This window comes from Tympanuchus pallidicinctus, unplaced genomic scaffold (genome assembly GCF_026119805.1).
Source record: "Tympanuchus pallidicinctus isolate F22 unplaced genomic scaffold, pur_lepc_1.0 scaffold1, whole genome shotgun sequence".
NCBI classification, from domain to species: domain Eukaryota; kingdom Metazoa; phylum Chordata; class Aves; order Galliformes; family Phasianidae; genus Tympanuchus; species Tympanuchus pallidicinctus.
Window position 1 is genome coordinate 42,785,676 of NW_026294618.1, and position 26,044 is coordinate 42,811,719.

General features: G+C 45.5%; 1 protein-coding gene across 1 annotated transcript in view; it reads right to left on the minus strand.

Annotated features, from left to right (window-relative positions):
• The window catches only part of SCML4 (Scm polycomb group protein like 4), a 55,933-nt gene that overhangs the window by 21,409 nt on the left and 8,480 nt on the right, over positions 1 to 26,044 (minus strand). Inside the window, exons 2-5 of the mRNA XM_052690081.1 lie at positions 15,965 to 16,173; positions 12,143 to 12,272; positions 9,866 to 10,066; positions 6,349 to 6,543 (exon numbers count right to left, since the gene is read on the minus strand). Coding sequence (XP_052546041.1) covers positions 6,349 to 6,543; positions 9,866 to 10,066; positions 12,143 to 12,272; positions 15,965 to 16,165 — 727 coding nt within the window. The 5' untranslated portion in view covers positions 16,166 to 16,173. The remainder of the gene's footprint in view (positions 1 to 6,348; positions 6,544 to 9,865; positions 10,067 to 12,142; positions 12,273 to 15,964; positions 16,174 to 26,044) is intronic.

Consider the following 26,044-nt stretch of genomic DNA (forward strand, 5'->3'; position numbering starts at 1 on the left):
GATTTGCATTTTTTTCAGTGAGGTGGAGATTCATTCCCATACCCATCTCCCACCTGTGCTGCCCATCACCTTGCATCTTCCCCTTCTCACTGCTGCCCACAGCCTGCACCATCTGAACACCAACACCCAACTGTGTGTCCCCCTGCATTTTGCTGCAGATTTTCCCTTACTAGCTTTAATCTCCTGTTCTGCATTCATTTTGCCAACAGATGAATGTTCTTCAAGCAGATGCTGAATATTATTACTCTCTGAAAGGCACTTTGATGTACTCTGTATAATTACTGCTAACAAATAATTCCTGGGGAGTACCACTGAGGGGAGAGAACCGAGACCAACAAATCTTAAGAAAAATTGGGTGGTTTATTTTCATGGGACTGGAAATGCAGTTGTATGGAGGCTTCCATTTATTTGTTAGCAAAATGGAAAAGGAAAGAATGAAACAGAAAATAAATGAAGATAGATAAAGGAAGAAGAGCCTTTCAAGCTTTTAATCTAACGGGTTAAAAAAAGAGGGCAACATGGGAGAAAAACTGAGCTGAAAAGCTGAAGAACATCCAAGCAAAATTCAGTAGGCTCTTGGAAAAATAAAATGAAAACCTGCCATAGAACCCGTCCAATGAATACAGCTTAGGCACAAAGCCCCCTTGTCCTCCTTCTCCTCTGCTCTGTTCTCTCCCCAGGGATGTCAACCTGCCCCAATGCGAGCAGCCCTGCGAGTGAGGGAACCCACAGCACACAGTGCCCATCATGTTGTCTGCAGTCATGGAACACAAGGAACAGCTTGAACTGACACAGAGTCATGATCTTGAGGATAATCCTTATGCTCTCAGGAGCAATGAGAAATCGGGTGTGTGCCACTGGTAATACACTCTATGCTGGGATGGATGGAGCTTTTGTCACTATTGCCTGTAGTGATGTAGTGATGCCTATCAGTCTGACTGCATCAAATATGGACATGATGGATAAAAGATATTTGTATCAATATTTTAAAAGTTTAGTAATGGAAATTCCTGTTTCAACAACCTCCACTTAAACCTTTTAGATCAAGGATTGCCCTCCTAACTTCAGATATCTCCTGAAAGAATAATACAGCTCTGCATCTAAAACACAGCTAAAGATGCACCTGAAGCTAAAACCAAGTTGCAATCACATTTTATCTGATTAGAACTGGACTCTCAAAAGGTGTCTTTGCTTCTTCCATGTGATGGAGCATGTAAGGCTTGAATTCAGTGCTTGTGCCCAGCAGTACTTTTTCTGTAATAGATATCACCTCATCCATTATGCTTCATGCAGTTATGCCCATCATTTTATCCACATGCCTTATGCATACCTTTTAATACAGTAAAAGACATGATTTTCCCTTTCTTTAAATTCCACTTCATATCCTAACTCCATACTCAAGAAGAAATGAAGAAACGGCTTCTTTGATGCCATTGACAGACACAACTAAATCTCTTTATTTTTTTGCAGCAGTAAAAAAAATACATTAAAGCAATTTTGTTTTGCCTTTTGTCATCATATCTGATATGGCTACTGATGGCACTCCAGTGATTGTTGGTACAAAAAGAAGGACTTATAAAATTAATACAAGATGATGCAATTGCCACCGGCAACTCGCATTTGATGAAATATCCCTGCATTGCACATCAAGAAAAATTATTTGTGAAAGTCTTAAAAATGGATAATTTCATGCAAATTGTCATCAAAACTGTCAATTTATTAAAGTTCAAGAGACTGAATCATCACCAATTCCAGGAGTTCCTTACAAGTGTGGATGCTGATTATGGGGATGTCATTTACTTTTCTGAAGGAAGGTGGCTAAGTTGAGATAAAATGCTGAAAAGTTGTTATGATTTGTGAAATGAAATCATGTCCTTTATGGAATCAAAAGTAAAATTTGTGCCAGAATGTGAAGATTAAAAATGGCTCACAGATACAGCATTTTTGGTGGAAAGGTGCCTTCTAACTCAGACCATTCTTCGATTCTATGATTCTGTGATTTGATCACTCATTTAAATGAGTTAAACCTGCATCTCGAAGTTGAAAATCAACTTATCTGTGCTACGTTTCAAACCAAAAGAGCATTTGAAATGAAACTTAAGTTATGACGATCTCAAGTTGTGGCAAATAATGTTATGCATTTTGATATATTGGCTAAACCCAGTCCTGTGAACAGTGACAGATCTGAAGCTGTGCTTTCCATTTTGATAAAAGAATTTGAGAATAGGTCTCAAGATTTAAAAAAAATCATCAATGCTTTGGTACATTTGCAACTCCATTTTCAGTCAATATAAATACATTACCTGTGAATTTTCAAATGGAATATATAGAGTTGTAATCAAACATCCAACTCAAAGAAAAATTTGGTCATATCTCTTTCCTAGGGTTTTATAAGCCCTATCTTACTAGAGAAAAGCATGCCTCACTTCACAATCATGCCATATTCACATTGTAACTTTTTGGCAGTACGAACTTTTGTGAACAATTACTGTCAAGGATGAAGTACAGGAAGGGTAGCATTTCGTAAAAACTCTCTGACAAACACTTTGAGAACTTAGAAAGAATTGCAGCCACTGCCATCAAACCAGACATTGACTCACTAATTTCACAAAAGCAAGGTCAAGTATCTCACTAGGTTTGTGTTTTTGGTGCTCTCTGCTTTTTTATGTTTCAATTAAAAAAAATACATTAAAAATAGTTTCTTTACTTATATTCATTAACATATATCTTATATGTGTCTCAAGACAACTTCTGTTTGTTCAGTGTGGCCCAGGCAAGCCAAAAGGTTGGCACCCATGGATTAGTGGGCTGGTGATGATGTGTTGACAGTAAGACTAGATGATTTTAGGGGTCTTTTCCAACCTTAGTGATTTTTTCTATGATTCCCTATCTGTGGAGGTACAACAGCCAGGAGAAAGAAGACTCGCCCTTGGCTGGCTGCTGGAGGAAGAGCCGATATTAAATTTGAGATTTCACCATGGCTGGATGGTTTGTGCTTCCTTCCTTAAGTCTGACCTTAGTATTTTATTTATTGTTTAAGGGATAATGTTCATGCCAGAGGAATATATGAGGCAATAAATGGTCTTTGCAGGTAATTAAATGCTGAAGAGATCCAAAGCTACTGATAGCTGTAAAAGCCATTTATTCTGCATGTGCTGTGAAGCCAGAACTACCATCCCTCATAGAGTGGAACGAGACAAGATTAAACAAGCCACAGTACTTGAAAGGGGAAAGACAACATTTTTCTTGTCCTCTGAGGGCTTGAAATTTCTGAGCTGCTGTTTATTTGGTGCTTTGAACAGTCAATATTGATCGTAATAATATGTAGTTTTCTATCATGTTATTCTTTTTCTTCTAGCAGTTGTTAAACTGCTAGAAGGGCTTTGCACATGGTGACAAGAACTGATGCTGTTGTTGGACAGATGCTCCGATAAAGGCACAGCAAAGAAGGATGCCTTGCCCATGCAATCAATGGGAAAGTCTCCGGTAAACCCAGCTCCTGAATCTTAGCCTGGTGCCTTGCCTGCTGCTCATTCTCTCACAGTGCATATAGCATTTGTCAGACCATCTTTTCAGTATGTGTACACAGAACGGGTCCACCTTCTGACACAAAATGTTGGTGATGTAGCACAGTGTCTCTACCTGCTGACTGCAGAGGGTGTGAATGGGAGCACTGAACAAGATCCCTGCCCCACAGGCTTCTCATGCACATTGCCCCAGCACACTTGAAGAATTATTTGCAGAGTTAAATGAGATTTTGTCTTTTTTTAGCTGAAAATTCACTACCACTTCTATGGAAAAATTTAGGGTCAGGTCTGAGGTGCTTTGAACCCACTTGCCATGGGGACAGGTGACATCTCAAGCTTCACTATGATGCAGATCCGAGGCTGGGGATCTCCTGGACAAAAACCTGGGGCACTACCATAGCTGTTTCCCACCAATAGTTCTCACAGATCCACATCACCTCACAGCTGACAATACCATTTAGAAGACAGAGCAGCAGGGTGGGTTTCACAGAATCACAGAATCACAGAATCACAGAATTGTAGGGGTTGGAAGGGACCTCCAGAGATCATCGAGTCCAACCCCCCTGCCAAAGCAGCTTCCCTACAGCAGGTCGCACAGGTAGGCATCCAGGCAGGTCTTGAACATCTCCAGAGAAGGAGACTCCACCACCTCCCAGGTGTGTTTGTTCCCAGGTGTGCCAAGCCACTGACTCAGGTTGGATATTAGGAAAAATTTCTTATCAGAGAGGTGAGGCATTGGCACAGGCTGCCCAGGGATGTGATGGAGTCACAGTCCCTGGAGGTGTTCAAGAGCCGTGTAGATGCCAGCTGAGGGATACAATTAGTATGCACAGCGGGGATGGGCTGACTTTTGTACTAGATGATCTTAGTGGTCTCTTCCAACCTTAATGATTCTGTGATTCTGTGACTGTGGGAGGGGGACCAGGCATGGGTTGCCAGAGGCATTATTAACTCAAGCTCAGGAGGGTGATGCTGTGTCAGCAGGGCTGACTGCAGACACAGGCTGTGGGTGCTATCTCTGAGGCATGTCAACATCACTATAAGTGATATACACATGCATCAACAAATCCCACCTGGCCCACGTGAGCCATTAACATCTGGCAGCTGGCTGCAAGCACAGGTGAGTAATGGCTCAGGGGCACTTGCTGCAGGGCAAGGTTAAAAGGTGGCTCCTGTATGGTGTAAGTGGATTAATATGACTGGACACGATGCAGGCCTCGCCTTTCACATCTGCCAGTGTAAATCAAGAGTAACCGCACCGAAGTCAATACATGTGTTAAATTCATTGGCACACAGAGGCTGAAAGGCGCATGGTTTTAAAGAGAAGAACATCTCGATTATGAGCTGAAAATCAGACACAATGAAAAATGGAGCTGCTTTGCATGGTTTCCCGTGGTGCTTTATTATGGCCCTGCACCTTTCATGCAAGATCTGTCCCAGTTGAGGCTCTCTCAGACCTGTCTGCACAAAGGCCTCCCATTGTCCTTCATTATCACAACTGCAGAGAACACCTGTCCCGGCTCGGTGAAGCAGAGGGGCCTCTGTGCTGACCTCGTGCAGAGAAATTCTGGCTTCGAGGGAGGAAGGAAGGACATTTAGGCAATGCAACACCACACAGAGACTCAGAGGCTCAAGCTCCAGTGCTATTGAATATAGCCTTTCATTATGAATAGGAATATTATTTATCTGCCTGCAACAAAAGCAGCCTTGGAATCTATCTCCTGGGGTCCATTGCCACACTTTCCACACCTTGCAACCAATAATGCAACACTGCTAATGATAACCTGTTGGAGTCAAAAGCGGGTAGCAGCCAGGCTGGGATAAGCTGTGAAGCGTGTGTGATGGCAGAACCCAGCTCTCAGCACTCATATCTCAGCACTCACTTCTGCAGTGAAATGGTGGAGTGGGAGATGTTCAGGGTGTGTCAGCCATGGCAGAAACTGAAGCCTTTCATCACATACAGCCTCACCATGCAAAAGCAAAAGCAAATGCAAATGTAAATGTAAATGCAAATGCAAAGACAAATGCAAGGCCTCCTGAGCTGCTCTCTGTTCTACCGAAATCCCTTCACCCCTTATAAACATTCAGATTGCTGCAAATGCCTTATTTCGGAGGAAAATTATATTGCTTTTCAGTATTGGCTCCTTCTTTTTCTCCATTATGCTTAAGAGTAGCAGCTGGATTTCTCCACATAGGAATGTTTATGCCCCGTGTGCACACCCCCCTCTCAGCTTTATTGTGCAAATTACACCCTTCAATTATTCCTGCAAACAAGAAATTTTTGGAATGCAGTTGTGGACATGAAAACACCTTTCTCTCATTGTAGACATGAAAACATGTCATTGAGTGCATAAGAGAGAGTCTGTTCCCTTGGCACTCATATCACTGTTAATGAAAGGCAGCAAAATAATTTAAGTTGGGGTGGTCCTGCTAATGAAACCATAACTTTGCACCTCTCTTTCAATTCCTTTGAGACTTCTACCCCAGGGCCAGATACGGTTGAGGAGGCCAGAATTCATGGGAGAAAACCGGTAAAAACAGGGACAGCGGAGATACACAATCCTTGTTTCCTCAGAAAGAGAGATTAAGGAGGCATAAAACAATCATAAAATTGTCCCTGTCAATGTTGAGGCTTCTCAACACAGTGGTTCTCAGCTGAGAACTTCCTCGACAGCCACGAAGAAAGGCACTGTAGATCTGTGTGCTGCTTCCCTCTGGAAAGATCTCCCAGGGATCCGCACTGCTCTAGCACACTTCTAGCATATCTAGCCATCTCTTCAGCACTATTAAACCTGGAGCATACATCGACAGGGCAGCCTACCTGCCTCGATACGTCTGTCCTCGTACACTTCCACACTTTCTGACATGGTGCTGTACTGCTGGAAGGGCTGGTTGCTGAAGAGGTGCTCACACAGGAGGCTGCGGCACAACTTCTTCAGGAAGCGCAGTACATACCCAATGCTGTTCACTGCCAGCAGGTTCAGGAGGTGCTGCTTCCCCTCAAAAAATGCCGAGACTGGAAAGGAAACAAGAGCAGTTCAATAACCATCAAGGTATGCATGTTTACCATTTGGGAGCGAGGAAGATTTCACACTAATATTTGTCTGCATGTCTCAAAGTATTTTACCCAGTCACCCCACCTGAAGTCCAAAACAGACTGGAAGAGCTTAAGGACCTGAATTCATGTGACCCAAATCACTTTTCCCTGGGAACACTGAAAAATGCAGCCTGGCATGAATGGCAGTGCAAGGATATCTGAGAGAGGCATCCAACTGAAAACTGCTCTAAAGAAAGTTCTAAAGAAAATGAAAAGATGAGAATCAAAGATGTTGCTGTGAACAGAATAAAAGGTACCAGGGTTCTACTGAGGAGTGGTCTGCCTGACTAAATCAGGAATCTTTACTTAGTGGCATAACTACACATATAGGCAAGGGAGGGGTGGTCGTGGTCTATCTGGTATTCACAAGAATCACAAGAATCACAAGATTCGTTAATCCATGAGAAATCTTTCATTAAAGTGGAAATCAGTATGTGTGAAAGGTGAGTGAGAAGACTCCTCTGCCAGCAGGACAGCTCTTGTGCTCAAGAGGAAAGGGCATTGGTCAACACTGGCACAAGAACCTGCTGCTGATGCTGATGCTGGAAAGCATCTTCAATGGAGAAGAGGACAGAGATGTCACACAGAAAGGACTGCCTGATCTTGACAATTGCAATAATAAAATTGGCTGGACATACAATACTAAGAATAAAAGCTATCTATCTATCTATCCATCTATCTATCTATCTATCTATCTATTTATTCATTCATTTATTCTGAGAAGCTCAACAGGATCTGATCAGAGGAGAAAAGATGGGACAAGCTCACCAGAGATGCCCACGAACCACCTAGTTGACACATCAATGAAAAAGATAAATAGATTTCCAGGGGATGTTGCAAAAAAAAATTCCAGGATAGAAGAGGGATTGTCAAGTCCTGGTGAAACCTGAAGTGATCTGTGAGCAGGATGAGAACCATTCTCAAGATATAAATCAAGGTGGGACTCAAAGGTGAGAGCAAAGAGATTAAAATTCCTGGGTGGAGCTGTCAAAGGAATATTTAGCCAGAATTCAAAGAGCGCACAGGTCCTAGCCCCCAGAGAGGTGGAGGGGTCACAGCAGACCCAGAGGACCACTTGTAGGAGGACACATTCAAGTGCCAACAAATTTGCAGGGAGGACTATGTGATATGTCTGCCTGAACTTCACCAGCCAGAAGGCTTTCTCTAGTCCTCCATCCTTCAGTCACTACTAGTAAGTCTAGTTTTCAGTCTTAGGCTCATTATCTTCAGAATAGCTTCCAAGATTCCTGCAGACCTGAGCTACCATATGGGATTGCAGTCCACATCTGACTGAGCAGTCATGAGCTGAGCCATAGAAAGGTGATGACTGCCTGTGCTGCTGCTGGGATGGGAGAGAGCTGCAGTCTCAGAGCTGCACCATGACCAGTGGGCCATCATCCCTCCTGGGTGTCCAGAACAGGCGAGAGGTTTGGGACAATGTTGGCCAGGTGACTTTAACTCAGGTACATGAAGCCAGGACAGCTCAGAGGAATTGAGAACAGAGCATTTGTCAGGCTCGTTGATAATGTGACCTTTCTGCTTGCAATGAAAATCATGCAGCACAGAGCCAGGAAAAAACAATGGAGTTTTACAGTAAGTTACTCCAGTTTCATGTATTTTTGACCAAATTTGTGTCATTCTTAGCATACTTCCAAAGTCTTAGAAAAGGCACACCTGCAGTTAGAGAGCACATAGGAGAATTAGAGAAGTGGGAATGAAGCAGCAGTGACGTCCTGTTCCACACAGTGCATGGTCCCTGTACAAGTGCTACAACTTCTGGGGTTCACAGTGCTTGGCTTGACTCAGCTGCAGCTCTCTGAAGCTCTGAAGAGCACTGTTCCCACACTCCCATCATTTCGTTTCCACAGCACCCCCACGTGCCAAGACAGCGTTGTGGCACAAATCTCCTGAAGTGATTAAAAATAATTCCCTGTTCAGTCTGAGAGACAGGCCAAGGCCTCAGCATGGGACAGGAGAGTCATCCAGACACAGTGAGAAGTGTCACTCTGGAAACATGAGAAGCTCCTGAGAAATTCCCTCTGATCTCTGTTTCTCTCCGATGTATTTATTTAGAGATGCTCCATTGGATGCTGCTGCAGGACTTCTGCAGTTCCTGCAGCTGAGAGCAAGTTCAGCTCTGGGCCTGCAGTTGGACACATCAAAAGCTGAACCCCGTGCACTTTCCTTCAGAGCAACATGTGAACCTCACACAGGGTTCCAGAGCTGTTCTTCATTGTACAACTGCATGAAAAGCTCAGCTACAGTTGTAGCTTGAGCAATGAGCGGTGAGCTCTGAAGCTAGCCCTGCTCCTACTCTCATTTACTGCTGCAACACTCCTTACTAGCACACCTCCCTTTCATCATATTGACACTGGTGCAGCAGTTCATTTTACACAAGCAGAAGTGATGTTCAAAGCTGCTTGCCACTCTGTTCATGTAAACGGGACAGCTAGGACAGGCAATGTTAGGGATCATGATAAGGCTTCAAGTGTTTTCCAGTTGTTCACAACCCACAGCATTACAAGATTGCTGAGGTTGGCAGGTGTCTGCATCTGTCTGCATCTGTCTGGTCCAATCCCTGCTTGAGTTTGGACACCCCAGCAGGGCACCCAGTCCCATGTCCAGGTGGCTTTATAGACATCTGAGGAAGAGATCCTACAAACTCTAGGCAGCTTGTGCCAGCACTCCATCACTTGCACAGCACAGCACTGCTGTCTGGTGCTTAGAGAGAGCCACCTGTGCTCCAGTTTGTGCCCACTGGTTCTTGTACTGGCAGTGGACACCACTGAAAAAAACCAAGCTATGTGATCTTTGCACCTTCCCCCCAGGTATTTACAGATATTGATGAGATCCCCCTGAGCCTTCTCTTCTCCATGCTGAGCAGGCCCAGTTCTCTCAGCCTCTCCTCACAGCAGCGGTGCCCCAGTCCCTTCAGCATCTTGGTGCTGCTTTCCAGCTAGATGTCCTGGTGCCTGGGGCTGTTTCTCCCCAGGTGCAGCCTCGCACTTCTCCTTGCTGAACTCCTAGATGATCCTGCCAGCCCCTCTCTGTGCTGTTGGGATACCTCTGGGTGGCAGCATAGCTTCCAGCTGAGTTTGGTGCCATCTGTAAATTTACTGGGGAGGCTCTCTACTCCGTCAGCCAGAGCGTTCATGGAGTTGTTAAATGACTGAACCCAGTACCAGCCCCTGGGGTACTCCACTTGTTACTGGCCTCCCACCCCTGCACAAAAATGCCGTACCTGACACCATCTCTCCTCCATAGCCTTGCTTGATGAGTGAGAAGACAGTCTTTTGCTGAAGCGCACAGTCGATGCAAGCCTGAACAGCCTGCTGCAGGACTGAGGAAGGTCTCTCAGGTCCAAAGTGCTCTGGCAGTTGCTGCACTTTCTTTTGGTCGAGGTACGGCCCCAGATTAGCTTGTTTGTTGATGTAAATGCAGACTGTGGGCACAAAATCTCAACATGGTTATTACAAAAAGGCCCTCAGAGCACCCAGCAAATGCTAGCTTTATGTATTTCTATTAATTTCATGAGCTCTTTCATTCGTGAATCAATGCCATTTGTGATGATACAGTCAGGCTTCCCTCTGCTAATTACCCATTGCCGAAGTGAAGTTAGTGAAGCTTGGGCCTTTGCTCATAGTCACAGACAAGGACAAGCTGAGGTCTTTGAGTTCCCACAAATGACCTGTATGTGCCTAGGGTTTGGGCTTTGCAGACCGTCCATGCACCCAGCTGGTGAGAAGAACAGGGACCCAGGGGGTGAAGGATAGTAATGAGCCAAGGTATTTCAGCAACAGCTAAACTCTACCTTGAGGCATTTTGGTATTTTTTTTTTTTTCTTTCTGTGTGTTTTTTGGGCTGGTTTATGGAGATGCCTTTTGAAAAACATTGCTCTGATCTTAGTTTTATGAGACTTTGGCTCAAGCTTTGGCTTCTGGAAGGTGATTTCAGGGGGCTAGGCTGTGCTGCAGTGCTACACCATGGGCTGTGGGAGGTTCTTGACCCTCCACATCCAATCCTTTCTGACCCCCCTTGTCCTGCATGCTGCACCACACCAACGGGACAGTTATTGCCTGCAGCACCAAGCTCATGGGGATCACAAAGGCACATCTGCAAGGGATGTGGGTACATTCCACGAGGTGGAGCAGGAAGTTTTTCTGTGCCGTCAGACTTGCTTGCAATAGCCAAAAAATCAGTGTTCTCCCTGTGCTTGTGTAAGCATCTTTAAGCCTGGCTGAGGCTAACCACATCTCAGAGGCACAGACTGGTGCTGTGGTAACTACAGGCGACCGAGACACAGCCTGAAGTCAGGCTAAAGTGAGATGTATTATAATAGCTGGCTGAGTGCACTGGAGCTGTCATCTCTCAGACAATATAACATTATCCTCTGACAGAAATCAGATATGTGACAAAAAAACATCAAGCAATGCGGAGGACATGATGACAGCTGCGTAAAGTTGGAAATAATTTACAGTTTGCATCGCTATAATGAAAATCTAGTGCGACTGTCATAGCACACACTGCCACCACATCCCTCACCCAGCGGCAGAAGGGGCTCAAGCAGTATATCCTGGGTAAACAGGACCATAATAGCCATTGTAATTATTGTTACATGGCACCGTGCACTGTCAAAGCACCGAGCAAGCCAAGGCACAGTGCACCCAGGGACAGCAGCAGCATGCATGGGTTGCAGGATGCTGTCAGGTGAATCTCACCAGGTGCCAAGCCTCACCGGTTCTGCTAGCTTGGGCCTGCCTCTGTCCCTTCATCCCTGCTGTGGCTGGAGCCTTCACGCACCAGACACATCTTGCAGTGCAGCAGAATGTGAGATGCTGCTTGGCGCTCTGCAGCCTTCATATGTGACAGGATAAATGAGAATAAAATATATTATTGTCGTCACAATGCTTAGTATCATTTCGCTACAAGAGCAGATGGAAAACTTCTCCTCTGTGCATCCCAGCTAAGAAATAATGGGATTTATATGTTTAGTTTAGAACCTAATGTTATCTAATCCATTTCTCTGCTGAAATCTCTGGGTATATCTACTGTCTTGTTGATTTTCTTCTCATTTACAGCAGTTTAAGGCATTGACCTATGTTCCTTCTGCTCTGATAAGTAAACAAAAAGGAGTAAGACTACCATCAGAAATGACCAGGTTTGCTGTTGCTGTGAGTCACTGGGGTCTAGGTGCTGGTTAACTCCCTCTTCATCTTTCTCTTCCCACAGAGGCAAGAGATACTCCCTGCTCACATGGTTTTGGGTGTGGTCATTGTGACACAGATGATGGGGACAGTATCAAGCATAAAATGGTGTGTTCATAGGATGCTGATGCCTGCATTTCAAGAAGAATGGGCCCAAAGTCTCTGCCATACCTGGCACTGTCAAAGCACAGTCCTACAGTCTGATCTGGAAGTCCCATTTTCATGAACTGTGCCTGCTCTGGAAAGCACAGAAGCTGGCTGCCAGCTGTGGGATCTGTTCAGCTCCTTGCTGCAGCATGCTTCAGTCTACATACCTGTAAGAGCCTGTGGGGTGGTTGATTTGGGGACAGTGGCTGCATCCTGTGGAATTGAACTCACATCAGGCTCTGGCGTGCTTCTTGGCGGAGAAATTGGTAGGGGAGTCATCAGGACACGAGACTTCAGCTGCAAAAAAAGCCAATTGTGTGGGTAACAAAAACAAACACCAGATATTCCAGTTTCGCTCTGCATGTGTCCCTCCCCAGCAGCTCCCACCTGGGAGCAATTTGCAGCCGCAGGCTGGGAGCTCTACACTGGCAGGAGGCAGGAGCCCACAGCCGGGCTGATTTGCAGCAGGCAGCAACACTTCCAGCTATGGGATGCAAATATTATGCCACCCATGGGGCAGTTATTTACACCTGAGCAAACTGGGCATAACACTCTAACAAATCAGAGCGGTGGCATTTTACAACCTGTTTCATGTGCGTGTAAATAATTCCCAGTGATTCACAACAGGGAAGACATGGGTATTTTATCCATATCATACTTCAGGCTAAATTCTGCTCTTGATTATGGGGGTGTAGAACTTCTGTGGATCCAGCAGCACCATGAGGCTCCTTTGGGTTGGCACCTGTGTAAATAAGCTCAGACCATTGTCCACAGTGTGCTACTACCCAGCAATAAATAACAACTGTTGCAGTTACACCCAGCAATGTTCATGACCCACAGCTTGTCTCCGAGAAGAAAAACAGTGTGAATTTACAGCACAACATTACCATGTATTTTAGGTAGAACTGAAGCCAGACCATTAGCTACAGACCAAAACCTCCAGTAGTCCTGATGGAGAATAGAGGTTATTTGGAATAAAGATTTATGTTGTCCATGATTTATAGTTGCAACCATGTAAAACAAGCATTGCTTTGTTAGTGTGACAGTAAGAACGGGAAATGGAGGAAGGGAGAGGGGAGGTTGCTGGGCCTACCACCACCAAAGGGACTTTTTTAAATCTTAGGGAGTTTGGGCCCTTCCCCGGGTAGTGGCTTATCCCAGCAAGGGCTTCACTTAAGAGGATTTTAGGGTCTCTCTTGATTTCAGTAGCATGGTAGCTAGTACAGGGATGGTATCCATCAAAACAAACAAAACAGCTGTTTCACTTGCACCCTAGCTCTTTGTCCCTGTGCTCACAGCTCACTGGCTTCAAGCAGAGGTTGCTGGTGGAGGCAGAGGTTTGCCAGTGCCCAGCAGCTTCTTCTACCTGGTACCTGGTGCTGGAGGCAAGGCAGGCTGCTGTTCAAGAGCAAAGAAAGAGAAGGCAAGTGTTGCCAACACTCAGCAGTTTGCAAGCTCCTTCTTGACATTCTGTTGGTGTAGTGAGAGGTTTACTGCAAATTTAATTGCAACGGTACGTGCTCTTCAGCCTTTGGGTACAGATAAATGCCATATTTATTAGAGGTAGAAGAGACTATGCCTTCATTTGATCAAAATTAAACAATGCCTAATAACAAGAGACAGCATGGTAGCGAACATGTCTGAAATACCTTCTGGGTACCAAAACCCACAGCTGTCCCTGTGTCTCACTAAGTGCTTTAAATTAAAGGTGTCTTTTCTCGGACTGACTCTTCTCTATCAGAAACCCAATCCGCCAGCTGAATGAGAGCTGGGCAGTAGAGAGCACGTGCAGACGCAAGTGAAAGAAATGGTAAAAAAGAGAGAAAGAGAGATTGGGAAGACAGAGCAAATCTGCCAAAGCACTTTGGGAATTCCTTGCAGTAAGGCTCTCAAGCGGCTTTTGAGTACCAAATGCCATAAATTGACTGAGTACAGCACAAGAGAAAAAAGACAATGGTTGCTTTAGAACACATTGTACAACAACAGCCCTGGTCTTATTGACCATGGAAAAGGGACCAGAGGAAGCTTGGGGAGAAAACAAGCACGTCTGCTCGGCAAAGTCACTGTGCATTAGAGGCAGAGACCATGTGGGTTTTCATCTAGTTGATGCAGGCTGTGCGCTGATTTGAGTATTCAACCATGACAGGGATGACTCTGGTGAGCCCTGGGGTTTCTGATATGCCCTGAACACCCACATGGAGCACTCAGCAGAGCTGGTATTTCTGCCATCCTATACAAAAACAGGGAGATAGGCAATGGTATTTCCCAGATACAGCCCTCCCCCCTCCAGGTTCTGCTGCCTGTTACTTGGATGCCCTCTAGCACTGCACACACCCTGCAGCAGCACTGCTCTGGCAGTGCAAGGAGCAGGGCAGATCCTCCCACTACCAGGCAGGGCAGCTGGACAATCTCTTGCTAATGAGATTTAGAATCCTGGGAAGAATTCTGTGCTTAGGAAAAATACAGTGTCTTATTGCTTGTGTGTGCCCCATCCCTGGAGGTTTTCAAGGCCAGGTTGGATGGGGCCCCAGGCAGCTGAGCTGGAGGGTGGCAGCCCTGCCCACGGCAGGGGTTGAGGCTGGTTGGGCTTTGAGGTCCCTTCCAACCCAAGGCAGTCTGCGATTCTGTGATTCTCTGGCAAATAGCCAGCATCAGGTACAAAATGATTTTTGGAAAAAGAGCTAGTGAAATTTTATAACCGAATCTGCAAAAAAGAATAAACAGGTGAGTGGAGAAAAGGGCTTTGCTCTGAGGTGAAGCATGGTGACATGTCAGTTAAGGAAGACACAGACATTTGCTTTAATATCTATGAAAACAAGCAATGGGTCATCTGGTTATAAAGAGTATGTGATTAAAAATGTATGGTATTCACATCTTGGTCAAAATAAATTTAAATCTAGGCTGTAAATTCCTAGTTTGCTAAAAATTCAGAAGTATTTTTCCATCTGCTCTGTAATAATTCGGCTATCTGGTTGCTATAAAGAATTTGGTTGCCTGCCACTTGGCCATAGTCATTTTTAAAAATGCATTTAAATCTCATGGCATCTGAAAGTTGTACAATTAGTGAGCTAATTAAATCAAGCTCGAGTTCCCCATCAAAAAGGCAATCTTTGACTCATGCTCAGACAGAGCATCTCGCTTCAGCTGAGTGCACTGCATACAAAGGCTCCTGCCAGAAAATGTTTCTGTGGTGTACAAATCCTGCAATGTAAAACAATAGCACGGGGCCAGACACCTCGGGGTACAGACCTCAGAACACTGGGCCATAAATCGTAATGGCATTTCTTGCTGCTAGCTGCCACTCCCCAAGGAATAACATCATCTCGATGGCGGTGCCCAGCTGCCCTGACACTGTGATCCAAAGCATAACACCATGGCAGAACCATGGCAAATCTGAGCCTTCCTCTCTGATTCTCCTGTGCACAGACTGGTGTTGCGCAAAAGGCTTTCTCACAGGAGGAGGGGTGAGATTGGTGTGGAGCAGAATGTGCGACCAACATCTATTTTTCACGTTACAGATCCATTGCAAATGGACAGACAGGCTGCTGACACACCATGCACAAGGTCAGAGTGAGATCTGGCAACCAACTCAGGGCTCCATTTCACCACATCTCCACAGTGTTATTACATCAGAATTGAACAGTTTTAATCCAGAGGTCCTACAAGTGACCCAGCGTCACTGATAACATCATTGGTAACTGCAAGTGACTGAAGTAAATCAATTCAGATGTTTCCATCCTGAAGTTTTAATTTAATACTGAAGTAAACAATAATTTCTCAGTATTTCCATATGCCATGTTTAAAAAAAAAACCCAAAAGCTAGAAACAATCTATTTTTTTAATAGGGTGGAAGAGGAAGCGGCTCTTCTTTCTTTCTCCACCCAGCACTTGCACAGTTGCCTCCTTTCCTGCATTTCCCCTGAAATCCTAGGACAAAACTTATTACAAACAACAGGAGGGGAAGAAGAGTGTGAAAAACACATATCTACCTTGTGTCCGGGCTTCCTCCCTCTCTTCTTTGGGATCTTTACGACTGGCAGAGCCCCGCTGGGTGCAGAGAATAGGCTTTGGACGGTCACCTTGATGGGTGCAGGCTGCAACGGGGGCCGGCCTCGCTTCCTCCCTGCAATGCGGGGGGATGGCATGGCTGCGGGGTCCTGGAGGGTGGGCAGGGGCGGAGAGTGGCTCATCCCAGGAGCTGTGGGTCAGCCAGGAGCAGGGAGAAAGAAGAAAAGAGCTTTCTACTCAATTTTTCATTTCATGGCTTTTCCGAGCACACCAAGCAGTAGCACATTTTCTCACATCGTCATTTTGTCTTTTACTGTGGACCATAAAGCAACAACGAATATGCTACAGGCATCCACCCATCGTGCAATTCACTGACCACATGCAACTCTTACTCCTCCAAAATGAGACCAGTCTGCAGGCAAGCCCATTCCTCCCCACGGACCGTGAGTACAGTGCAGGGAGCTGCATCAGGTGGCAAGATCTCTATTGCAGGTGGCTAACAGTGAATTCCACAGTGGCATCCTTACCCTGCATCCTGCAGATGAGCTGATGAAGGCACTTTCTTGCACTTGTTAGGATCACTGAGCGCTATCCCATGGCCTTTAAAAAGCACCGCAATGTCTCTGTTGAGTCCTCATTTTGCCAGTGTCAGAGATTTGGTGGCCAACCGGCTCAAGTAGTGAGCAACTCACTCGGTGCTGGATGTTCCCACCCCGCTTACAGTGGGATACTCTCCTGCAGTCCCTTCCAACCTGCATTTTTCTACAACCCACTGATTCTGCAGCTCCTTCCTCACCTTGGAAGCACTGCCCACATCAAACAGGCCTCCCCCCCATCTCACAAAGCACAGCCTTCCCGAACAGAGAGGCAGAGCTGGACCGCCAGGCTGCCGGCACAAAGTAGGAGGATTGCCAAACATTTACTCTCTGCAATTTTATAGCATCTGTTACCGCGCATGCTAGTAGTGGGCTTTTGGATGTACTCCATCAAAAGCTGTTATTTCATCACAACTTCGTGCAGCTGATGAAGTTGAACAGGGGTAATGGAGTGGAATCTGGTCCATTTCCCTCTGTCCAAGTTTTAATAAAGAAAACAAATATACAACCATACACAGAGAATCAAGGGAACACACAGCGTTCTTCATAGCTTCTGGCAAGGGTCGTGTGCTAACAAAGGTCAATAAAAAACCCATGCAGAAATAGCTTTTTGAATGTTGTTTTTTGCAGGCATCTGCTTTTCTGAGCGTGGGCAGAATGCTAACCCCGGCCCCAGCCGGCATACATTGCTAGGCATAAGGGCATAAGCAATTCTCATGCTTTTCTGATAAGCCTTGCTATGGCTGACGTTTTCAATTTCATGCTCCCCCAGGCCAGTGATAACAGAAGACTCCTTGCTTTACATTTTTACAGAGCTGACTCCTGGCCCTCTCGCTTATGGAGAAAAGACTGAAGATGTGGTCCCAGTGCATCCTTGATGCTCAAAAGAAAAAGAGAGCAAGCATTACTACAAACAACTACAGATTTCTACAAAATCTACAAACTACAAATTCAAATCTAGTCATTTCAGAAGCTGAAATGATCAGACTGAGCAGAGCTGACGTTGCTGGAAGTGAAATGAGGCTGTGCTACTGCGTGGTGCAAAGGGGCTGCCTGGCGAGGAGTGTCTGCTGCTGGGGATCCCCTGCCTCGGGGGTAAATAGGTTCTACCTGGTCAGAACTTGGAAAGCACGGCTCACAGACAGCTAGCTCTCTCCTCTGGTCTTATCCACTCTGCAGTTTACAGAATCAGTTGCTGCACGAGCAAAAATAGAGAGCTCCCAAGCCCAATCCCCAGTAAATGCATTTATTTGAAATATATTAGAAACAGATTTTTTAAATAACATTAGGGCTATCTGCTCAGCTTAGGCAGATCCATTACATATGACATATGAGTTGTCACTTGAATATACAGTTTCCAGTCTTTAATGTCAACTGCCTAAAACTGGGTGTACAGCATCAGGTCAGAGTGAGCGCTACACGACAAAGCTGCCACCTTGTACCACACTGTCCAAGGACACTGTGGTTGCATCTTCCACTTATGCTCAACCAGCTCAGGAGCCACCTGAAAGCCCACTGAAAATGTCTGATTTTTACCGAATAGAAGTCTGGTGTGCCTGTGAAGAGTGTAGTTTCAGGGTTAAAAGCATCAGGCTTACCACAGCAGGAGTCAAACGGAAGGGCTGATTCTATCCTGAGCATCACTGCTTTCCTTCTATCTACAGCAGCATGCATCCTCCTCCCTGTAGTGCTCTCTGAGTGACATCCTCTGTGTCTCTTCCCTCTCCCAAAACATGGTGTCTCCAGGATGCCATGTTACAGGGCAGGGGGCTGGGCTGGGTAGCAAAATGTGATGCTGGATGTGGCAGCTTGGCAGAGCCCTGGAGGAGCAGTGGTACCCACACCAGTGCCAGGCTGGGAGCCAGCAAGCTGTGAGACATGGGACAAGGATCTGCACTGGATGCTGCACTTTGCATTGCAGTTGCTGTGGTCTTATTTGGTGGTGACAGGTGGTTTGGTGGCACCCCAGAACTCAGAGAGGTGACAGCCCCCAAAGATGACCAAAATAATTTCTTTGAGTAAAATGTCGCTTTCTTTTTAGAGCCAATGAGACATTAAACATGTGGCTGCCAGCACACACTAGATATTAGCAGTCACTCTATTTTGTCCCCTGTCCTCTAAACTCGAGATATGTGACACTGCCTATCAGCAAAACCTCTTAAGCCCCTTCCCACATGTGCCAGCATATAGGAGCCAACAGGACCATGCATGAAATAACCTCAGTGTAAAGTATATAAATAAACAAAACAAAGACAAAAAAAACAGAGGCAGTATAGAAACTACTGTTACTGCACCAGCCATGGCTTGGCTCTTCTTTCCTTTATGCTTCAGGAAATATAAGAACATTTTTGGTGGCATTTACTGTGTTACACTGCTGCAGATGCTGGAAGACAAGTGTGCTCCCCAGCAGTGGGGAAAAAGAATAATGATGCTCGGCCCTCAGCTCAGCTCCCGAAAAGCTTGCTGTCGTAGGGAACTTGATGACACTTAAAGGTGAATCCAAGGAAGAAAATTACAGGCTGTTAACAGACACCTCCCTAATTCAGGGAATAGCTGTGGCATAAATAATTGGGGACAGTATGTGAGGAAGAAATCTGCAGCTCTTTGCCCTGTCCTTGTACCCTTCCTAAGGCAGAAGCTTTGGACAGCCCTCACCATGGTGACGCTTCAGACTGACCTGAGTCTATCACTTTCCTTTCCTCAGTTTAAAATAACAGCAGGAAACTGTTTTACATGTACAGCTTCTCTTCACTTAATGAGGGCTAGGCACAGAGTAACCTTCCCTTATCCTCACAAACGATATGGTCTGCTGATTTTATTTCCAGCCCTGCCTCCCACGTTGCCCCTTCAGGTGCTGGAGAGCAGGCACAGAGAAGGGAGTGCTGCAGGAAGAGTGATGCCTTGCCCATCTGGGCAGGCAGGGATACGTGGGGACCCCAAGCACCTCCACATGCACAGCAGGACATTTCCAAAAGCCCATGCTGTGCGCCATGCTTGCCCTGCATCATGTGTTGGTATATTTGCTCTGAGACTGGCAACACTGTGCTGGTGGATGCAGTTGATAGCAGAGGGAGCTACAGTGTATTTCCTCCTAAGCTGAGGATTTTTGATGGACTGCAAGGATCTGTTCTTAATAAAAACAAATGCCTGTAATAAATGCAGCTTTTAACCTACACTCCAGTAACTGCAAGGGAGTAAAAATATCACATAAAATTTTATATCAGTAATTCCAGATCATGATCATTTAAATTTGGCTTACACCAAGTCTTATGCAAACCTGTGCATGGGCTGGCATTAGGGAACGAGGGAACTGTACGTGTGTTAATCCAAAGCAAGGTGCAGAAGTGAGTTGAGCAGGAAAGGTGTCAATTTCATAGCAGCTGAAGGAGAATCCCCTCCATTCCCAGTGAAGTCACTGGTCCCAGTTGTAGGGACCCAGGAATCCCAGGTCCTGGAATTCCTGACAGCACCCGCAGGTCTGCCCTTGACTCCTGCCTTCTGCACATCTCCCAGGCCTACATTACCAACATTTGTGTGTGGAAAAGATAAACTTCTCATAAGCTTGTGTGGACTTCCTTCAGCTGTTGCTCAGGAAAGCACAGCCTGCAGGGGAATACTGCATTATTAAATGGAAGGAAGATGATATTCTTCAGCCAGTGACAGGACTGTTTTTCCTTCCTTCCCTACATGCAGCTGTGCTGCCCTTGCACAGTGATCATCTGGAGATGACAGCCTGTGTGGTGGGTGAGAAATATGAGAAGCATTGCTTGAGCTGGAAGCAAAGCTTATACCTGTGTGCTCCTTCTAGATAGTATTTGGGGACATGAGGCACTACACTCCTCTTAATTTGAATATCAAAGCAGCTCAGCTTCATACATGAGAGGTCTCTAGTGAAGCAGGCAGTAGATTTTTTTTGCAAATAAAGGCATTGAACCAATATTGTCTTCCTGTCAGTATGTGGTTGCCTAATGTCACTGTATGGATGGCACCCATCTCACCACTGCTTTAAGAAAGAACAAGATAATGTCCAGCTGTGGCATGAAGTTCTTTAAGCGTGGCTTCCCTCTTTTCTTACAATGGCCCTGGGGACAGAAGCAAGAGGAAACTGCTTCTCTAAAGGGCCGCCCTGCCCATTTTGACCAAAGAAAGAGAATTTCTGTCTGTAAATCTTGAGACTGTTCAGTCAACGGGATTTGAGTAGAAATACCCATTTCAAACCAATCATTACAGATACAAAAACCACATCTGTGCTGGCTGTGGGAATCAAGAATGAGATTCACTACTCCTAATTTCAAACCTTAGTCAATTGCCTCAGCATAGGTACCTCCTGTCATTTCAGATCTTTCAGATGCTGTGTCACATCTGCCAAAATTTCTTGGGCACTCCAGGTCACCTCAGATAGCACCAGAAGACACTTAGGCAACCAGATTTAGCTTTAGGGGAGATTTCAATGAAAGATTTCACCTAAATGCCTACATTCAGACAGTTATCCAAAAATATCTCCACATGGTTGGATGTGTGACCTCCAAAGATACCAGCTAACCAGATGTGGATGTACTTTATGATGGGCTCAGTGGCTCTAGGGTCCACATGCCAGGTCCAATCTGATGATCATGGGAACTTCATTATGGACATCAGTATATGGAACTAAACTAATTTCTAATAGTTTTGGGTCTGACTTGTCTATTTTTGACCCAATGTTAGGATGAGGTTAACACTTATTTCTTATGTTAATAAAAGGACACTTTTTTCCTGCTGGGAACCACTCTTGGGGACACTGATCTTTAGACATTAAAAAGAAATAATTGTGAGTACTTCCTCCCTACATAGAAGTGCTACAGCAGAAACTGTAAGAAGACACAAAGATGAATGAACGTGCTTTTGTTCTAGGCTGTAAAAACATGGCTTTCTAATGAGCTGTAATCTTCTGTTAGATAATTTTCTCCCTGCAGCACTGCGGAGATTTAACTCTCTCCAATAGAACTGAAAGTGGCAGCAGCATCCAGAACAGCATACACCAGCATCCATCACTGCCTACACACTGTCTACCTTGCCCCAGAGCCATCATCTCAGTCAGAGAGGCAAAGGGAGAATGGCAGTGCTGGAGAGGGCGAGATAGGAAACATTTCCTTCAGCACAGTCATTTTGAGCCTGAGACACACCTGGCAAAGACAAGGTGTGCGTTCTACTTTCCTGCAGGGTAAGAGTTGATGTAACCACAAACTCATTCATATTCATTTGAACCTGTTAACTCATTTCAAGCAGACCAGATAGGGCACAAGAAGAAAGGGTGAAATGTTTTGTAGGCTTGGTAGAAGTATGGAACTGGTAGAGATGTGAGACTCACTTTTGCAGGTCCCCAGTTTTGGCTATCTGTCTTATGAGATGCCAGAATATTCACGCAAGTGAGAGCAGAAGACCTTTGTTAATTGCTCCACGTTCATGCTTCTTGCCTGCTTTGCACCAGCTAGCCTGGACAAGACTGGCATGCTGCTGTCTGGCTGCCTAACATCTCCGGAAAATGGCATTTCTCTTTGCATCTAGCTTCTTACCTACACATCACTCCCGGAAATGCTGCAGGTTACACTGCAAGGGCAATCACTTTACTAAAAAATTTGCCAACAGATCCACATCAAACAAGATAATACCTTTTCAGCTCTGCATTTAAAATTATCCCCAAGCATGCCCAAGCACAGCAGAAAGGCAGCAACATCTCTGTCACAGGTGCTTTGCTGGCTGCTTACACGTGTGGCTGGCAGCTAGGGTGGGAGAACATCTGGCACAGCACAAGCAGCAGCTGGTGATGCACCCTGCCCTCACCTCTTCTTTTCTGGGTGCCTCAGCAAAGGAATAGGAGTGGGTAGGGCAGGGCACTGGCTTCTTCAAAACCCAGACAGTGTTGATGGTGTCTGCTCCTTTCCTTGTTAGTAAGAGCAAAAAAAAAAGAAAAAGAAAAAAAAAAAAAAAAGATTCCCAGTGTTATCTTACAGGCTGCTTTTTTTTTTTAAAGTTAATTCCATGATAGTGACAGTGCTGCCCTTGAGGAGGTACCCTTTGAAGTATAGCACCCTGGTGACAGCAGGTAGAGCCATGCTGCCTGCTCACTCAGGTTTGCTAAATGAGCCAGAAGAAAACCCTGAAAACCCTTGCAAGAATGGGACCCCCAGGAGCAGCCGAGGCTGGCCTCGCCTCCTCAGCTCACCTTTCTTCATTTGGCCTGACATTTTTGTTGCAGACTAGTAGCCTGTGGTAGAGGATTGAGGAAGTGAGACTTCACAGAGAGCGAGTGAGCATGAGCAGAGAGCATGGGAGGGAGGACTGGAAAGTGGAGGTGAGGTGGCCGCAAGAGTGCTGATGGTTGCTCTGCTAGGTGAGCAGGCCACATGTGCCAAGTGCGTTTGTGCAGATCAGGCAGGAAAAAAACAAGGCAAAGTCACTCCTTCTGGCTCTTGTGAAATAGGGTGCAGCTAGCAAAACTGCTTCTGGTAGTGTACAGAGGCAAAAGGTAAAATAGACCCTCAGTCTGCCACCTCAGCAGTCTGCAGGAGCTCCTTTTGTAGACCTCCTCTTACAGTAGTTCTTTCTGATTTGCAGGATAAGCTTTCAGCAAAATAACCCTGCCCCACCCTCTGGACGTGCAGAAATGCCGTTCTGTTTCAGTAAAAGCAGCCTTTTAAATTCTTCTCCACAGATATCCTGACGGTGGCCATGTGTAGGCTGCTGGTGAAGCAGGCCAGGAGCTGTGCAAATCTCCCTGTGCAAGCTCAGAGGAAAAGGATGGAAAGCTGAGGTGGAGGGCAGGGCATCTTAAGATTATTTGTTACTACGATACAAGTAGCTGCTCCTGCAGGCTTGCAGTTTCAGGAGTGATGTTGGCCCACCCTTCCTGTCAGTCTATCTCCACTTTGTCTCTTGCCTTCTCTACCTGTGCTCCCCATCTTGCTGATAGGCTGCAAAGCTTCCCAAGGAGGAAAGCTCTTATCCACCACCTCCTTCCACTCGGGAGGCCAATGGGATGCAGCATCTCTGAGGGCATAGAGAAGTGAAATTGAGAGCTGCCACCCTTCCTGCCTACAACTGGATGAAAATACCATCTGTGAGCTCTCTGCATGCATCCCTGTTGCCCTCCACCTGGCTGCCTTCAATCCAGGACCAAGCAGCTTTCCCAGGGATTAACAGGATATAGAGCACATTTCTCCCTTCTTTGCAAACTGCCAAGCATGATTTCCAACAACAGAATCCTCCAGCCTGTGTTTCCTCAGCTGAAACTGTGGATACTGGAGATGCAAAGATGCCTAGTAAGTTTTTAACCAATTAGGTGATGCTGAAGTAAATCTTTTATTACATACATGAGTGTCCGTAGCCCTGATAGGACCTCAACCCACAAAACCAGGGATGAGTGATTCTGAACAAGAAGCAATTAAATTTAAATTGGGATTCGTATTTTAGCAGTTCCTGCTTCACATATTCGGTCAAGCAGAGCTGGTTCAGACATTCTGGTTTCTGATCATACATTTTCCCCTTGTGATGTGCAAGTTGCTTTCTAGAAGTCCCCTCCTGCCATTAGCTCTGTTACCAGGGAACTCGCACGGTTAACAAGCTAACCCTCCTTGAACTGAAGGCGCACAAAGCAATCTTATTTATCTACAACCTTCAGACTAGCAAAGAAAGCACCAACTTCTCTTTTGAAAGCAGTTACTTTCTTTCTCATCTTCTGTGTCTCACACAGAAGCCAGAAGCTTTCATCACCGATAAGCCACAGAAGACCCCTTCTGCTCTTTGTTAAATGTTCAGGGGCAAAGATTTGGAACAAATGAATGTGAAATGAGCAACATTTATATTATTGCCATTTCAGTTCTCCAACTGAGTCTGTAATTGGCTGATACTCATATTTTTTCCCTCTTGCTCATCTGGCAGTACTCTGGCCTCTTCTTTTATAGCTGCTTGCCTTTTTTTTTTTCCCCTAATTTTCTGCAGGTTCTGCATTTATGGGACATCCTCAAGCAGTTTCTGCAGCGAATGGATAAGCTTCACAAAGCTCATTTCCAAGAAGGATCCAGATACCTAGATAATTTCCATGAAATGCTTCCAGTGTTTTATTGAACCAGCTGTACGTTGCCTTTCCCACAGGAAAAGGAGTTTGATATTCATGTTGAGCTGGAAGAAAGACTTAGAGAAGGTCAGTGCATTGAGATGGAAGGAGATGGTCAGGGAGAAGAGGCAATGCCCCACACACCTCATTTGCCTTCTCACCATACAGAATCCCTCTTGAGTGCATGTGCCACAGGATGTGATAAGGAGGGATTTTGTACAAATTTCTGTAGAGGTGATGAACAAGAATAAGCAGAAATAGACAGCAGAGAGAAAGTCTCGCCAGTGTGATACAAACACACAGATGTGTGAGGATTCAAGATGCTTCTCCCAGTTTGCCTGGTGAACACTGCGATGAGATGGTTCGGAGTTTTTGTTAAAGGCAATGTACAAAAATTATTCTTTTTTAAGAAACCATTTTACAGGAAAGCACATGGTACAACAAAGCATTGTCAGAGAAGTTTCCTTGCTGGAAAGCAATAACAGGTGGCCTCACAGGGGAGCTCTTGTGATGAATTGGTCTTTGAAGACAAATGTAACAAATGCAAAGTCCTGGCTTCTCATGGTCTGCTGTCACAGCTGCCTGGAAGACGTGTATCCCACACAGAGGTGAATGTAACCCTGGTATTGCCCTCCCCTGTCAGCTTCACCCTTGCTCAAGGCACAGGTACTCCCTTCCTCTCACTAGCATCTGAGATCAGCAGCAGGTCTTTCTATGAGAGTGCTTTCAGCCTAGTCCTGAACTGCAGGAACACGGCTTATGAATGTTTAATTAATCGCAGAAGAGTTCGGAAACAAATGCCAGCAGTTCTCGCCTGGAACTCGCCTGGCTGTCAACCAGCAAGGCAGGAACTGATCCCTGAAGTAATCTGGAATTAGCAGGAAAAGAGTCATAGGCACAAAGGCTTCAGTCAAGTTGGAAAACTCCCTCTTTCCCCAACTCCAGCAGACCTCCAGCAGTGTAGTAAGAAATGCAAGCAAATTTTATAGTGGAAAAGAGAAAATTGCTTTGATGGTGTGCTTGGTGTGGCCTGGCGGTTCTCTTCTGGCATTATTGCCTCCCAGGATACTCTAGGTATTTCTTTATTGCTTACATACTGTCCTCTTCAATTACTCTAGCAAACAAATTCATTTTTAGCACAGAGGTAACCCCAACCCTGGGTACACCCTCATCATTCCCTGCTTTGCTGAGACTGAAACTTCCATGCTTCCCTCCTTGTCTGAACATGTTTGCAGGGCTAATACATCCATACTGCAAAAAGAAGTGGGAAACCTCTGCCCGTTAAAATCTGCTTTACTGGAAGCCTGAACACTATAGAAGCAATCCTCTCCTTCCTCTGTTTCACACTAATTACACCCACCCATGCACACAGC